The sequence below is a fragment of the Pteropus alecto genome, unplaced genomic scaffold (assembly GCF_000325575.1).
Source record: "Pteropus alecto unplaced genomic scaffold, ASM32557v1 scaffold103, whole genome shotgun sequence".
Lineage (NCBI taxonomy): Eukaryota > Metazoa > Chordata > Mammalia > Chiroptera > Pteropodidae > Pteropus > Pteropus alecto.
In genome coordinates this window covers 4,840,983-4,856,935 of record NW_006436288.1, presented here as the reverse complement: position 1 = coordinate 4,856,935, position 15,953 = coordinate 4,840,983, and the positions used below count along the sequence as shown (strand labels likewise).

The 15,953-nt window shown below is 33.7% G+C and overlaps 1 protein-coding gene across 1 annotated transcript in view; it reads right to left on the bottom strand.

The window, feature by feature from the left end:
• PIK3C2G (phosphatidylinositol-4-phosphate 3-kinase catalytic subunit type 2 gamma) overlaps nt 1-15,953 on the bottom strand; it is a 269,937-nt gene that overhangs the window by 79,590 nt on the left and 174,394 nt on the right. Inside the window, 2 exon segments of the mRNA XM_025047424.1 lie at nt 955-1,064; nt 8,084-8,240. Coding sequence (XP_024903192.1) covers nt 955-1,064; nt 8,084-8,240 — 267 coding nt within the window.

Sequence of the window (15,953 nt, the reverse complement as noted above, 5' to 3'; positions counted from 1 at the left end):
ATATTGAAAAAGCGATCTACCCAGAAAAGGATTCATTGGGGAATAAAAAAGAGGTGGAGTGTATAAACCTTCATAAAGATAATCAGATTAGTCTGATTTAGATGACTAGATGCCTTTTAAGTCTGCAATGGAGAACAAGTTTTTTACCATAAAGTTGTAGAAAGAAGTTTAATTAACAGAATATACTACATAACATCTGAAAGTGAAAAAATTAGCCTGACAGATATGCAGGAGGTGATATACTAGCTCACTCCCAGGAAGTTACTGGCTCCAGATCTATTTCCCGTATTAGTTCATATCCTCTTGAATGGGAAAGGGAGATGAGTCAACCCAGGCAAGATCATCCATATCTAAGATTATGCTCTTTACAGAATTGGGTATATCAGGTGAAATTGGGAGATGTGGAGGGATGAGACTTTGGCCAACAAATAAAGCATATTTACATTTTTCTTTTGGCCAGGACCTGAAAGAGCTTTTTACATCCTGTATATAGTTTTTCTTTCTTTTTAATGGTAGGAGGAACTATCTGTAAATTGTAGCACTCTAATTGCTCTGTCCAAGGAATGACACATCACTGTATTGTCATAGAGATGAAAGTAGTGAGTCCATATCTCATCATAAATCTCTTTTTCCAAATTGTTTTTCTGGACATAGTTCAAGTAGAACAACCGATTTATTTATGTCAGCCCTTGCTCTTTTCAGCGACCTATTGAACAATGTGTTAGATGAACAGGCTGGTCAGCAAACAACAGCGTGCTACAGAATTACTGACTGAGGCCTTGTGCTAGAGATTCACATTGCGTCCTTTCTACCTCTTGGGAAAGAAGACACAAGGTGATTCTAGAAATTACAGCTTCATACCAATGACTGTTAACCCCGAAGTCATCTCAAATGTGAAACATGTGTCTGTATACACGCCTAAGTACACACTCATTCATCCACAGCTAACCTTACTTGGTAAAGTAACTAGTTGCTTCCAGGTCTGTGTCTTGTGGACGAAGATTGTTATGCACATATTTCAGGTCTTGGATTCCATTTAGTTCAGGCAATCCTGCATGTATCATCTTAGCAAAACAAACAAACACACAAACAAAACAAAAACAGAAAGCGTCAGAACACATGTAAGTAAAATCTTACTTGGTTATGTTTGGTTAAGCTTACTTGGTTAATTTTACAAATAGATAGATGCTTAAATTTATATAGCGATGCCTTTCAGTTTGTAAACACAAATGAATATAAATTCATGTTTTTTAACCTCTCATATTTAGTAGAAGCAGCAGTAATAGTAAAAATGAAAACCAAAAAAATTTGTCAAAGTGTTTGTAGATTAATAATTTAACTTTACCATAAACCATTCAAGTAAGTATGGTAGTATTACTATCTCCATCTTGTTTTCTTATAGAAAAGGCATATTCAGCATGGGACAGTAGAAATAATAAGAACTCTAATGTCAGAATTTCTGAACCCACCATTTAAAATCTGAATGACCTTGAAAAAGACTCTTAACTCCTTTGAACCTTCATTTTCTAATTTTTAAAGTAGATATAAAAATACCCAACATGTCCTGGGAGACTCAAAAAGCTAGTGAATAAAAAGAGCTTTATACATTATAAATTATTACGCAAAAATTATATCACAATACTTATTTTAAAAAAGAAAACTTTAATCCTCCAAAACGGTAATAAAAGTGTCCATGTCAAATGGTATGTAAGCACATAGAATATAAACCTCATCCCGCTGATTCTCATTTTATGTTCTTTCATGAGTATGACTCATATTATCAGAACACAAGTTTCTCTAGTTAAGTGGTGATTGCATTTATTAAAGATTATTAAAGCGATGAAATAATTAAAAATATAATTGTACAAAGGCTCAAGTATTTTTCCGCCAATCTTTAGAAAAGTACTTTATGTTATAGTGTAGATGGAAGGGACAATATTCTCTTTAGTTATTAGGCAAAAGTCTTTGAGAAAAAACAGATCTTTTGAAATAAATTTGAACTTTGCAAAAAAATAATAAATAAGAGGAGTGATATCATCAGTGATGTCACCTCTATGACTAAGGTGATAAATTATTTCCTGCTCTGGAATAGAGGTACTCTTACATTACAGGGAACTTGAGAACAATGCTGCTAATCCTAAAAGTAAAGGGTAAACTGAGACTATGCTTATGCTGGGTGGGTGAAGTTGTGATTGACTTGATGAAGTTAAATTGAGAAAAAAATGGATTTGAAACTGTTCTCCTTTCCTACTGGACCTACCCAGGCTGAAGGATCAGCATTTATAGATGTACAGAGGAGAGCAAGATATCATCCATTTGTTCACAGAAAGAAATCCAGATTAGCTTTCTGGAACACAGGGTATCTATTCCGTGGGTGAGCAACAAGAGATGGGGCTGAAAAGGCAAGTACAATAGGATGTTTAAGGAATATAAAATATTTTGTACTTTATCCTAAAGGCACGAGATAGCATTTTTAGTGTTTTAAATTGGCAATAAAGTAACTGAATTGTATTTTAGAAAGATCATTGTGGTTATGTTTGATAAATAGATTAAAGTGAGGGAGGCCAAATAAGAGGCTGGATTTAGGAGACTGTTAGGAATGGAGGTAAGATATTGGATTTTAAATATATGTAGGAGGTAGAATTGAAAAAACTGGGTGATTGGATATATTCGGAGGGCTGGATGAAGTATAAAGCATATAGCTGTAAATATAGATTTGGGAGTCATTAGCATATAGATATTAATTGAAACCATGGAAATGCATCAGATAATCCTGGAAAGTTGTCAGCTGTCTCTCCTCATGGATGATCTAGCATCTCAAATTCATGATATCTAAATTTGAGCAAATTCTTTTCTCACGTAAGCTCTTCCTCCTCTTTTCTGTTTCTTATCTCCATTTTCACTTCTACCACTGTCCAACTACCAGGACTATCATATCTTCCTTGATTCCTTCTTCTTCCTAATTCCGAATGTCAATCACTGAATTCTATAAAAACTACCTCAACAGTCTCTTGTAGCCATTCCCTTTTCCATTGCAATTATTGTCTCAGTTCAGCTCCTCACCTTCATTTGCTTAGATAACTTGAATAGCCTTTTTCTAGTTCTCCAACCCCTATCTCTCTAATTATATAACTTCTGAGTTATCTAAAATTCAAGCTACATGATGATACTCCCTTCATTAAAAACAAAGAAACTTTTAGGTTCTCAGGTGTTAATACATTAAAGTCCAAAATTCTTATTCTGGTCATAAGCGCCTTTCACAATTTATCTGCAATTTGTTACTTCAGCCTTGTTATCTACACAGGTCTCCATCTGTACCACAGACTGACACTTGATTGCCTCCATTTCCTACACATGTCATGCTCATACTCTTTAAACCACCATACATACTTATATTTTCCTCTCAGCCAGAATTCCTTTCCTCTCCCTCCTTGTTTATTGAAATTCTTTTTGAAGGCTCAGCTCAAGTGCTTCTTCCTTCTTGAAGCACCACAGATCCTCTTGATAAAATGTAATTACTGTTTTCTTTGTACAGCAATCATATCTTGGCCTCACCTTTTTCACAATGCTTATTTCTGCCTAGATTTCATTACGTTTTGTTCATGTATATGTTTGTCAGATTAGATTTTAAGTTCTTTGAGAATAGGAGCTGGGTTTGTATTTAGTGTTGAATTGTCTATATTCCCTGGCATAGTGCTTTGTAAATAGTTAGAACTTAATGAATGTTTGTGAAATAATGAATGAATGAATGAAAAATACCTGACCCAGTTAGGTATTGAAAACCTGTAAGTAACAAATCAACACTGACTACTAAACTTAAAGTCAATCATGGGGCGATAAATTCCCCAAAACAACTGGAGAATAGATTAGGCTTTATCTTATCAGTTCTGTACTTAGAGTTCTAGAGATATCTGTGTACTTATTGAGGCAGTTTTCCCCTTTATCACACTGTGATTGTCCATCTGCTGAGAACAGCCTTCTTCCCTAGATCTGAATTGCTTTCTAGTTTCTCTGGACACCCTCTATTTACATCTGCTGGTTTAAGACTCTGTCAACATTTCTTTGGGTAATAGAACCTATACTTACATCTTCTGTCAACACACACACTACACACCAGTGACAAGTGCAGATCGCTTCTAATTGGAACTCTAGCTCTCTCCCTGTCATATGGCTGATTAAAGGTAGCAAGTCCTAACTTTGTCCTGATGATGTGCTCCATTCCTTAGAAAGGAGATTTTGAGTGCTGTCAATCTGCACATCAGAGTAAGGATGGCTTCAGACCTGCGTCCATTTAGCCATTTCTATTCTCTGACCCCCAGAGATGTAGTTCAAGTGCCTCTTAGCCTAGATTACACAGAAATAACTTTAATTGCAATGATAGGAAAGGTAAAAGGGTGGTTAGTACAGGTAATGAACAGCTATAAGTAATTAACAGATAAGTTCCTTTTTAAAGCATAGAGACATTTAAAAATTTCCTACTTCTGTTCTCCTTCTACTAAACCCACATCTATTTGATAATTATGCTTCAGGAAGCAGACACTCTTCACCACCACATGGAGAAGTTAGAAAGATTTCTGCTGGGAAATATCTGATATAATAAGTGTGATAAACATTTTAAACTGGATGAATGGTCCCTGTGTTCTTTGGAAGCCCTCCATAATAGCTGATATTGATTTTTTAATGAGAGAAAAGCTGATGAAATACAGGCTTTTATGTTAGTGAATTCAGCCAGTAACACTCTTGGGTCTCCTACAGATGTTTTGCTTTTAAGCAAGATGAGAATTTCATGGATTATTTTTTCCCTGCTTCTCCCAGGAGTAAATAAAAAGGACAGTGGATATCTGGAAACATGCTGCTCTCTACCAAGGATGAGCCATTAACTCCATAGTAGACTCACCAAATGCTTGTGACTCATAACCCTGGGTACTGACCATTCATGGAATAGAATTTATAACTCATATCAAGTATTTCTCAAGTTCTAACTGGATCATGATGCAGATTGATTTCCTTTTAAATGAGTTAACTCAGCAAGAGTCAGTTTGAGAAAAAATTGTGGAAAATATAGATTACCCACATAGGTAGAATATAATTTTTCACAAATTTAAATTTGGTTTTCATTTTATAAAAAGCCATACTAGAGTAAGTGTCCTGAAACTATTACTGTTGCTTTAATTATCTACAGAATCCCATAAGAAACCTGAAAAGAGGAAAATCAAGAGGTAAATGACTAGAAACAGAGAGAATAACACACTGCTGTTTTACATATATACTTAGTCATTGGTCTAATTGGTCCACATTGCTTCTGATCTGTTTCAATTTCCATGAGAGTCTAAATCAAAGACTATATGTTTAATCTGAATTAGTGTTCTTTACTGCCAAAATTTCCCCTGTAGCCTAAAAGTCAAGACTTGAATAATTAAAACATAGGGAGATATTTTGGAATATATTATATACCAGAAACCTTCAACAACTGATTTTAATATTATTTAATGAGAATTTTTTAAATACTTGATTAAATACTATATATTTACTTCTTTTAAATAAAATAAGACTACATTAACTCTATGTTTTAATATTATTTAATATATTATGATCTATGCTAGAAGTTTCTTTTTGTGTAGAAAGTTTACTAAACAAGAGAAAAAAAAATTCACCAATAGCTTCCCAAAGTTAATTTTTTTAAAAAAAGATGTGCTTTCACATTACTTTAACATGCTTACTTGTCATTCAGCATAATTTAAGTGTCATCTGAGAGATACTAGAAAACTATTTTTGTGCTTTTCTGCATTGTTTATTTTTTTATATCTTTTAAATTTTTATCTTTCAATTAGAGTTGACATTCAATATTATTTTATATTAGTTTCAGGTGTACAGAATAGTGGTTAGACATTTATGTAATTTCCAAAGTGATCCCTCAGATTAATCTAGTACCCACCTGATACTATACATAGTTATTACCATATTATTGACTATATTCTCTATGCTGTACTTTACATCTCCCTGACTATTTTGTAACTTTGGGTTTATTTTTGAAATGCCTCTGGTGGGTTCCAGTAGTTGTTAGTATAATACTTCTCTTGTATGTAGTTATTTATAACATTATAGACATTTAGAAATGCTGGACACCTCATTTACTCTTGTACATGAATTTTATCTTCCTTATTAAATTAAAAATTTTAAGTCTGACTGAATCTCATATGTTGGTGTATCCTCTACAGTTTTTGGCATATAGTAAGTATTCGAGAGCTTATGGATTCATGAATTAGAGCCTTTTAGGGCCCAAGAAGATATTAGAGTTGATGCTATCTGAATATTTATTATGAAAATGGAGTCAAGGTCACTGACTACATCTTTGTATAGTTTCCTTTGTGGTATGAACACAGGTTAGGAATCCTAAGCCATCTCATAATTGCAATATGACCTAATAGAATTGGGAGATAAAATGCAAATCTACCAGTATGAAAACTGACTTTTATTGGAAAGCCAACTTGAAGATTCTGGAGTTGAAGCAGAACCTTATATATCCAGTTTACGCATGAAGAAACCAACATGTCTTTGTAAATGAAGGGCTATGTGTTTATAATATTTTTAGAAATCCCCAGTTTTCGAGTCAGAGAAAAGAGAAGTAAGGTACATGTTCTGTTTTAAAGTTAAAACAAGAATCCAAATCAAATCTTTATTGCAACAAGGTCAACATTTATTCAGCACTGCCCAATAGAACTTTTCTGCAATGATGGAAATTTTTTATATCTGTGCTCTCCAATGTGGTACCATTAGCAACATGTGGCTATTGAAGTGCTACTGAGCACTTGAAATGTGGCTAGTGAGCCTGAGGAGTTGAATTTAAAATTTTATTCAATACCAATTTATTTAAATTTAGATAACTGTATGTGACTATGGGATACTGTATTAGACAGTACTCATAGATTAACAAGGATCTAATATAACAAATTAATTGAAGCCTACTATAAGACAGATACTATGCTAAGTGCTTTATATTAATTATCTGATAGGGTTATTATGAAATGTAAATCAATTAATACACATAAAGATCTTAGCATAGTGCTCATGCAAAGCATTCACTATTAGGTTAATGTATTCATCAATCCTACATCTATAAGGTAGATGCTATTATCTTCATTTAATACATGAGGAAACAGTCTTATTGGAGTTAAGTAACGTACTCTGTGGAATGTTGCCCGTAAAATGCCAAGTAAAAATTCAAATGCAGGAATGGCAACCATCAAGTTTGTACATTTAATAGCAGCTAGTAGAATTATCGTTAAATGTAGGCTCTAAACCAATTATTTCTGATGATTATATTGACTCCAAACACCATGCTGATCTACTAAAGGTGTTTTTTTCTCCTACAGTTTCCTGCAATTACTAGTATGAATGCATGTGCCCAAATGAATCACCACATTCTTCTCCCAGAAGGTATTTCTACCAGATCCCTCCCCCTCATCCTGCATATCTAATTGTCATCTCTTTGTATTGGACAGTGGAATGAAATATTGACTTTTACTCTGTTGATCAACAGAGAGCACCATGACTCGATAGACCCAATGTATACTAGTAAATGTAGTCCTCTCTGGTTGAGTTGCTAGCAAGTAGCCTCACACTTTTGACCTTCAGTTTCTAATCTAGAAAACAGACAAGTGATTAAAGGCAGAGATTTTGAGGGAAGCCAGGAAAAATCCTTGCCTGGTCTACATCATTGGGTTGCTGTAATGTGTAAAGGTGATACTTTTTTTTTAAAAGCACTTTCGAAAAATTCCTAAAGCACATTACAACTGATATAATATTCTAAATTACTGTCCTTGATCTTTAATCAAAATGTACATAGATAACCCCGAATATATCAATGTTGTGAATAGAAATATTTGCAACAATAACTGTGAACTAATGCAATGAATTATTAAGAAATGTGTTTATAAACTGTACAATGGTACTTTTAGTTTGTTCATTTCTTTCTGTTTCGAATAGCTCTTTGGGGAACTCCAAGCCATTAGCAAAAATAGACTACTGAAAGAGAGACATAAATGAAGCTTATTATTTTTGTTGTTACCCCAAGGGACCTTACCATTTCTAGCAGGTTTAGCAGTAGTCGGCTGTGCCTTCTGACAATATTATAAGCTCGACAGCAAAGCTCCACAAAATCTTGGAAATGCTGTGGGTTTTTCCCACCCTCTGTAATAAAGTATTCCATCTCTGAAGTAAAAATAAAAGGAGCTCGGTCCCTGTAAACCAAAAACAATAGCAACCATAAGCAGGAGAAGAAATTGTAAGGCTAAATTAGGCATTTACAACTTATTTTTATTTGAAATATTTTTGTTGTTATTTTTCTCTCTACTCTAATGAATGAATCTCCTTCATGTGGGACAGCTGGAGAGACTTACTAATTATAGAATTTGGATAATGATCTGGGTTGCAACAGAAAGAGAAGGAACAGTTTTTTTCTATTAACCTATATTGTCTCAAATTTTTAATTCCAAATTATATTTGATGAGAATATTATCCACTAAAACTAATGTAAGGACAAATTAATAATGAAGATGATTTTACAGAACATATATTTACTGCTAAATTTTGAAATGATAGAACAAGATCATGTATTTGACCTCATGGTATTTTTTTTTTCTTTGAAAATATGTTGACCCTATAGGAAAAAAGTTTCAGGTAAAAGCTGAGATATGCAATGACATGTTCTTTCAGAAGGCAATCTGTGAAGAAAACAGCTGTAACCAATTCATTATCATATGCTTATTAGAGAAAATGATGTAGCTATATTTCATTTCACACTCGCCCCAATAAAAATGCTTATCAGAAAGCAGGAAATATAAGCAGACCATGTTGGTATGTAAGTAATATTGCCCCCTGTTAGTCCTAAGGTTGAAAAAACTAGAAAACAGAGGATCAGAAAAATGATCATTGTTTCTTTTATTTTTGTCAGTTGTTTTTTTTAAATGTTATTTGAGACTCGAAGAGACAGGAGATGAAGCATTAGCACTTCTAATAGAGACTAGCAGAGGAAAGATTGAAAACAACTCTCTGTGATGAAGTCTCACTCACTGAATAAGAAAAATGACACAACAGAGTTTTGATACCAATTTGGCCTATAAGTTCCTCTAGAAGCGTTTGAGATGGGAACACCGTTTTGGATAAAAAAATTATCTAAAAAATATTTTTGTATGAATTGAAATAAAACATTATTAAATTTTAGACTAGTAGTCTAGATATAACTAAGCAGTAATTGAAAAAAGTCATGGACTATTGAGGAAGCCTCTTAATTATTTTTTTCTTTTAATGAAAAGGAAAAATATGTTCTTTACTGTTGCTATGCTTAGCTATTTTAATAAAAATGTGATAGAGTGGAAAATCTTGCTAATCTGACATAGTTAACCAGAACTTTCAGAAGTGTGAATATTCAAGTCAGAAAGCAACATCTCAGGCATTTTGTGGCTGATCTGGACAGTGGGACAGCCGTTTTGTGGCTGAGTAGATTTGGCGGCAATGTATTTTAAAGAGAATAAATAACCCACCTTTTTTGGCTGTAGTTATTTTATTTATTTTATTATTTTATTTTATTTCCATTTATTTCATTTCATTTTATAATTAATGCTAGCACCTAATTTTAGGAGGAGAAACTGCTGTAATAATGCCCTCAGCTTTATATTCAGTCATTCGATTATTCATTCAACAAAATTTATTGAGCTCCTAGACACTGATGAATGTGTCTTAAGAATCAAGTCCAAATTTTAAAATTTTTTGCTTGCAATCCTTTTATATTTGGCTTTCATTGACTCATCTAACATATATGCTGTGAGTTTACTTTACAGCCCCTTTATTTTAGTCAAGGTGGGAGCAAAGATGTGAAAAGATGAGATATAGCATGGATTCTAATTCTGGACCTGCTGTGTCTCATCTCTGAAATAGATAATACTTAGCTCTTAGAACTGCTGTGAAGATTAACTGAGAAAATGTGCACAAATGCCTGACATGGAGAAAGAGCTACATTCTTGTGAATTGCTATGACTTGAGGCTCTAAGCAGAGAGCACAAACTGCAGGCCCTGCAGGCCGTGCTAGCTAGGTTTCAAATCAGGTTCTATCACCTACTAGTTCTGTGACCCTGGGTAAATTACTTATCTTCTTCATGCTTCAATATCCTCCTCTGTAAAATGGGGCTGAGTACTTGACTACTGGAATTAAAAGGGTTAAAGCATATAAAAGTGCCTAGAACACAGCTTGGCTCATAGTAAACACTCAACCAATGTTAGATACTGTTATTAGTCCTCAAACTAATGAAGGCTTCTCAGAGCTGAACCTTATCATAGCTAAATTTCCCTCTCTCTTCAAAAATGCCATCAGTAAAATCTCATTCTCCTTCAAAGTTTAATTTACTTCTGACTCCTCCAAATAACCTCTTTGGTTGAATCAGCCCTTAAGTGGACTTTTGAATTCAGAAACATCTTTCATATATTGCTCACCCATGTAGTCAGACTTCCATAACCAGAAAAAAAAAATCTTAATTTTATATGTAAAAGTTTTCCAATAGTTTTTTCCCTACTCTCTATACTACATTGAATGGAACTTTGGAAATAATTTAAAAAGAGTCTTAAATTTATAACTTCCTGAAATTTTCTTTTTCTAATGTAATAGATGCTTTTCTCTTCCATATAGAAAAAATATGTTTTGCCAAATCGATTTCTCTTGGAAAGTTTTTGTAGTTATGCTCAAGTTTGTGTGCTAACACGTTTCCTTCTTCCATGGCAACCACCATTATAAATCAGAAGAAGAAAGACCATAGCCGAAAGACAAATCAGAGAAAATATAAACTGATAATAATATTGAAGAACCTAATTTTAGCTGTGTTTAAATATTATCATAGTCTAAATTTTTTAGTAAGTTCAACAAAATAATATCTTGCATCTTTTCTATGTGATTTGCATGGCTCATTTATGATCAATTTAAAAATAATAAAATAAGACTAAAATTTTTCTATAAATAAAAGTAAGCCTATCCCATTCCTACTGGTTGTAGGAGTCATAGCTGGGATGAGGTTTATCGGTCCATTCAAATGTGAACCCAATCCTAGGTTTCAGAATTTATGTACTGGAGCCTATGCCTGAAGTATAAGCAATATTTATAAATCTTAGATATAAATTGGTTGTGGCAAGAGGGAAGATTGAAAACTATTTAATCTCTTAAAATCTATACTGTTATTCAATTTTGAATCATATGTTGAAAATTATTTACAGTTGTACAAATACACCAGAACACTTTTTGTTGTGATTATCCTACTTTTTTTTTCCCAGATTAGTGGTTTTATCATTACTTGACTAAGGCCTACCTGTTTCTGCTTCTGTACCTTTTACCTGTATTGTTTCCCACTTCTATCCATCTCTCCCTCTCTTTCTCTCTTTCTTCTCCCCAACCCAAGTCTCTTTCCCCCATCCACCATGATGCTCTAATGCCCTAATGCCCTAATACTAAGAGATCTGGATCAAAATTTTTTTCTTATAAGAAGTATCTGTTAACCTGCCCTTGCTGATTTCTCTCTTACTTTGTTTTACCTTTTTACATAGCCCTACAGTTAATATATTTTATTCTTTATAGTCTCTCGTAGTCTTACGATTTTTCCTCCCAAGTGATATGTGTGATTTTCAAGGGTAAAGGAAGTATTTTATCTTTCTTTCATGTATTCTTAATGCCTCAAACAATATTTTGATGGTATTCTGTTATATACAGTGAATGAAATAGTAAATAAACATATCATAGTGAAGAACTTGTGACAATTTAACATTTATGTGGGAAGGCCACATGAATAAACTTATTTGTTATGATTATGTCATTTTGCTGTTGAAGTTAATCTTTTTATTAACTTATGATTAGTCTTTCCCTGAAATTATTATTCTGTAAAATTGCTAAGAGTATTCTATAAATTTTCAATATAGGTGAAAAGTGAGCAGTAGTTTAAAAATGTACATGTATTTGGGAAATTTAAGATTTTATCATGAACAAACACTAATTATTAAGGAGACAAATAAGTTCACTTGATATGGGAAAGAGCAGGACAATTAGTAATTTGCTGTTTGTTTTTACTTATACATAAACTTCCCTTTTAACCATTCTGTATATAATCTCTGTTTAAAATTACTAGAATATCAGAATCATCATTATTAAGCATTTACAGATTGCCACTGAACTGAGGGTACATAGAGATTTAGGATATGTCTCTGTTCTTTAGATGACTTGAACCTAGCTAAGGAGGCATGCACACAAAATGTTAGAGTACTATACTTATTTATCAACAGATATTTATTTAGTATCTATAATACATATGTGCAAGGCTTAAAATTAAAAAAAAATAACACCCTAAAAGCAATAAATTTATTAAATAATAATAATAGTGTTTTGTAAAGATCCCTCCATCTATACATGGAGAAGAATTTGGAGCAGGGAGAGTACATGTGGGTAGATCAGACAAGAGACTTTTCAGAAGGTTTTGATTAGATATGAGAGTATCTTAGGTTAGGATTGTGATATGAAGTTATAGAGAAAAAGGGAGATTTATGAAATACTTTGAAGAAAAAATCTAAAGGACTCCATGATAGCTCAAAATGGGAAGGAGAATAGGTGCTAAAAAAAAGCATTAAATATTTGGCTTGTGTATTGGGAGGACCATAGTGCAACATTCAAGTGGGCTCAGCTTTGAACAAGTTACATTTGAGGTATTTGAGGTACCTTTGAGATAAGAGCAGATGCCAAGCAGGTATTACAATACTTATTTCAGAATCATAGAGAAAAGATCCAGGAGGGAGGTAAACCTTAATTTCCACTTTGGGGAAGATTGAGTGGGCATATTTTTCCTTATTCTTCCCACTCAGAATATTAAAAACCCTACGTGTACAATGAACCTAAGGAAGACCTGAAAGGCATAGAGAAGAGAGCTACTAGAAACCTCAGGACTCAAAAAGCAACACAGTGGTGAATTCTCTGGGTTTTCTTTCGCCTCACATACTCTAGACATAGAGCTCAAGAAACTGACAATCTGGAAATTCCAGTGGGTGCAGACAAAAACTTCCCCCAAAAAGCCTACTCTCTCTAGCTAAAGGCCCAGGAAAGGACCAGCTTCACGAGACAGAAAATATTTAGACAATAACTACTCTATTCCAGTCAAACATTACAGAAAACACTGTGACTCCACTCACTCATCACACCAGCGAAGATCAAAGTTGGGAGCCTAAACTTTCATTCTCACCAGGCTATAATGAGGCACCTCAATCCTCTGTTTGGGTGATGTCAGAGACAGTTGAGTAAGGGATAGGTGGAGGGATAGACACATAGGTTAACAGAATAGGATAAATAGCCCAGAAATAGACTCATACAAATTCGCCCAACTGACTTTTGACAAAGGTGCAAAAGCAATCCAGAGAAAGGATACAATCTTTTGATCAGAAGATACTGAAACAAGTGGATATCCATATGCAAAAATATAAACCTTGACCTAAACCTCATACCTAATAGAAAAATATAAAATATAAAACTATAAACTTTTAGAGAAAACAAAGAAGAAAATCTAGGGCTATGCAAAACGTTTTTAAGCAGATGAAAAGACAATGTTTGCAAACCACTAGTCAGCAGAGGATTAGTATCTAGACTATATAAGAACTACTAAAATTTAACAGTAAAAAACAAACAAACAAACAATAACATTAAAAAATAGGCAAAAGACATGAAGAGACATTTCATAGAAGAGGATATACGGATGATAAATAAGCACATGAAAAGATGTTCAACATCATTGGCCTTTAGAAATATGAAAATTAAAACCACAATGAGATATCACTACACACCTATCAGAGCGGCTAAAATACAAGTTAATGACAATAACAAATACTGGCAAGTGTATGAAGAAACTGGATCAGTCATAGATTGATGGTGGAAATGTTAAATGGTACAGCCACACTGGAAAACCACTTTGCAGTTACTTAAACAACAAGATCATGCAGCTACCATATAACCCAGCAATTCCACTTCTGGGCATTTGTCGCAGAGAAATAAAAACTTATATTCACACAGAGACTTATACATAAATATTCATAACAGCTTTATTTGTAATAGCTAGAATTTAATCCAGATGTTCTTTAGTGGGTGAATAAATAAACTGTGGTATATCCATACCATGGAATATTATTTGTCAGTGAAGGGAACAAACTACTGACACATACACCTTGGATGACTCTCCAGAGAATTATGCTATGTGAAAAAAAGACAATCTCAAAAGGTTACATACTGTGAGATTCCATTTATATAACATTCTTGAAACAACATAGTTATAGAAATGGAGGACAAAATAATGGTTGCCAGGGGATAGGATGGAGGGGACGGGGTAAGAAAAAAGTGAGTGTGCCTAGAAAAGGGCAACATGAGGAATCTCTTCTGTATCTGGACTGTATCAATATCAGTATCCTGGTTATGATACTGCACTATAATTTTATAAGATGTTACCATTGGGGGAAATTGATAAAGGATACAAGGGATCTTTTTGTATTACTTTTTACAACTACATGTGAATCTACAATTATTCTGAAGTTAAATGTTTAACTAAAATTTGTGTATGTCATCTGGCTTTAGATATTGATGGAAGCCTTGGATGTAGCTGATATTAGTTTGGTGGAGACTGTAGAATGAGAAGAGAAAAGGAATGAGTCTTAAGACATCTCACATTTAATGGCTTGGTAGAAAGGAATCATCCTGCAATGGATACTGAGAAAGGGAGAAAAAATAGAGTGTCACAACACAGGAGGCATGTGAAGAGGTCATTTTGAGGAAGAAATAGTCAACACTGTTGAAAATTGCTGATAAATTGGTTAAAATGAGGAATGGATAGTGTTAGACTTAACATTATGAAGTAATGCAGAATAAAGCCAGACTAAAGTCGTTACAGAATGAGAGGTAAGGAAAAGGAGGTCAAGAGTTTAGATGATTCCTTCGGAAAGTTTGTGACAGTGAGCAAAATGGCATGGAAACTGGAGGTTTGAGGCAAGGTTTTTTAAACTTTGCAGAGACAAACATATTTAAAAGGATTATTTAAAAGGGAGGAAAATATGCAAGGAAAAATGATTGATAGTGTAATGTTCGTTAGAGGTAGGAGGTAAATGGCTCCAAGGCACGGATGGAGGGATCGGCTTTAGAAATGAAAACAAATTTATTATAACAAGAAAGAAGAAGTTTACATGCAGACGTAAGTTGTGAGTTTTGTATTAAGTAGGAATACGGGCTCTATTCTGACTGTATTTTTTCAATAAAGTAAGATGAGTCTGAAGTGGGAAGAGGGAAATAATGTGTAGGAGAGATCTGAGATTTATCTTCTGAGGATAGAGTACAAATCATTATAGAGAGTGAAGTAATGAGATGGCCACAGAAGTATTGTGGGATTGCTGGGCCCAATTGAAACTGGGGATGATGTTTGCACTATAGTGCCAGTGCTTTCTTGTAGTGCTTGGCTGCTGTGGTGTAGCACAGAGAAAGCAGATGAGTGGGTTATGGTACATGCTTATCTTCTCTTTCCACACCTTTACTTAAAATTCTCTCTACTATAGGCTATCTTTTCCTCTTTTTTTCTACTAAGTTAAGTCTAATCATTTCTTCAAAGTCCTGCTCATGTTATACTTCCCCTTGAAATCAATATCACTAACCCTCATCGTAGGGACTGCCCTATTCTAAAATACATTATTAAGGAAATGGACTAAGCATGCCAGTTGTAATGGATGCACTTTGAAATAGGTGAGGTGCTTTACCCTTAAAATGAGTAGTCTTTTATTTATTGAACTATTACTTAAAAAAAATGTACATACTTCGAAGTGAATTATGTTCAATTTTAAAGTATTGAGCACATAAGCTATTTGAGAACACTATAATATACAGAAGCAACTTCCTTAAATGTGAA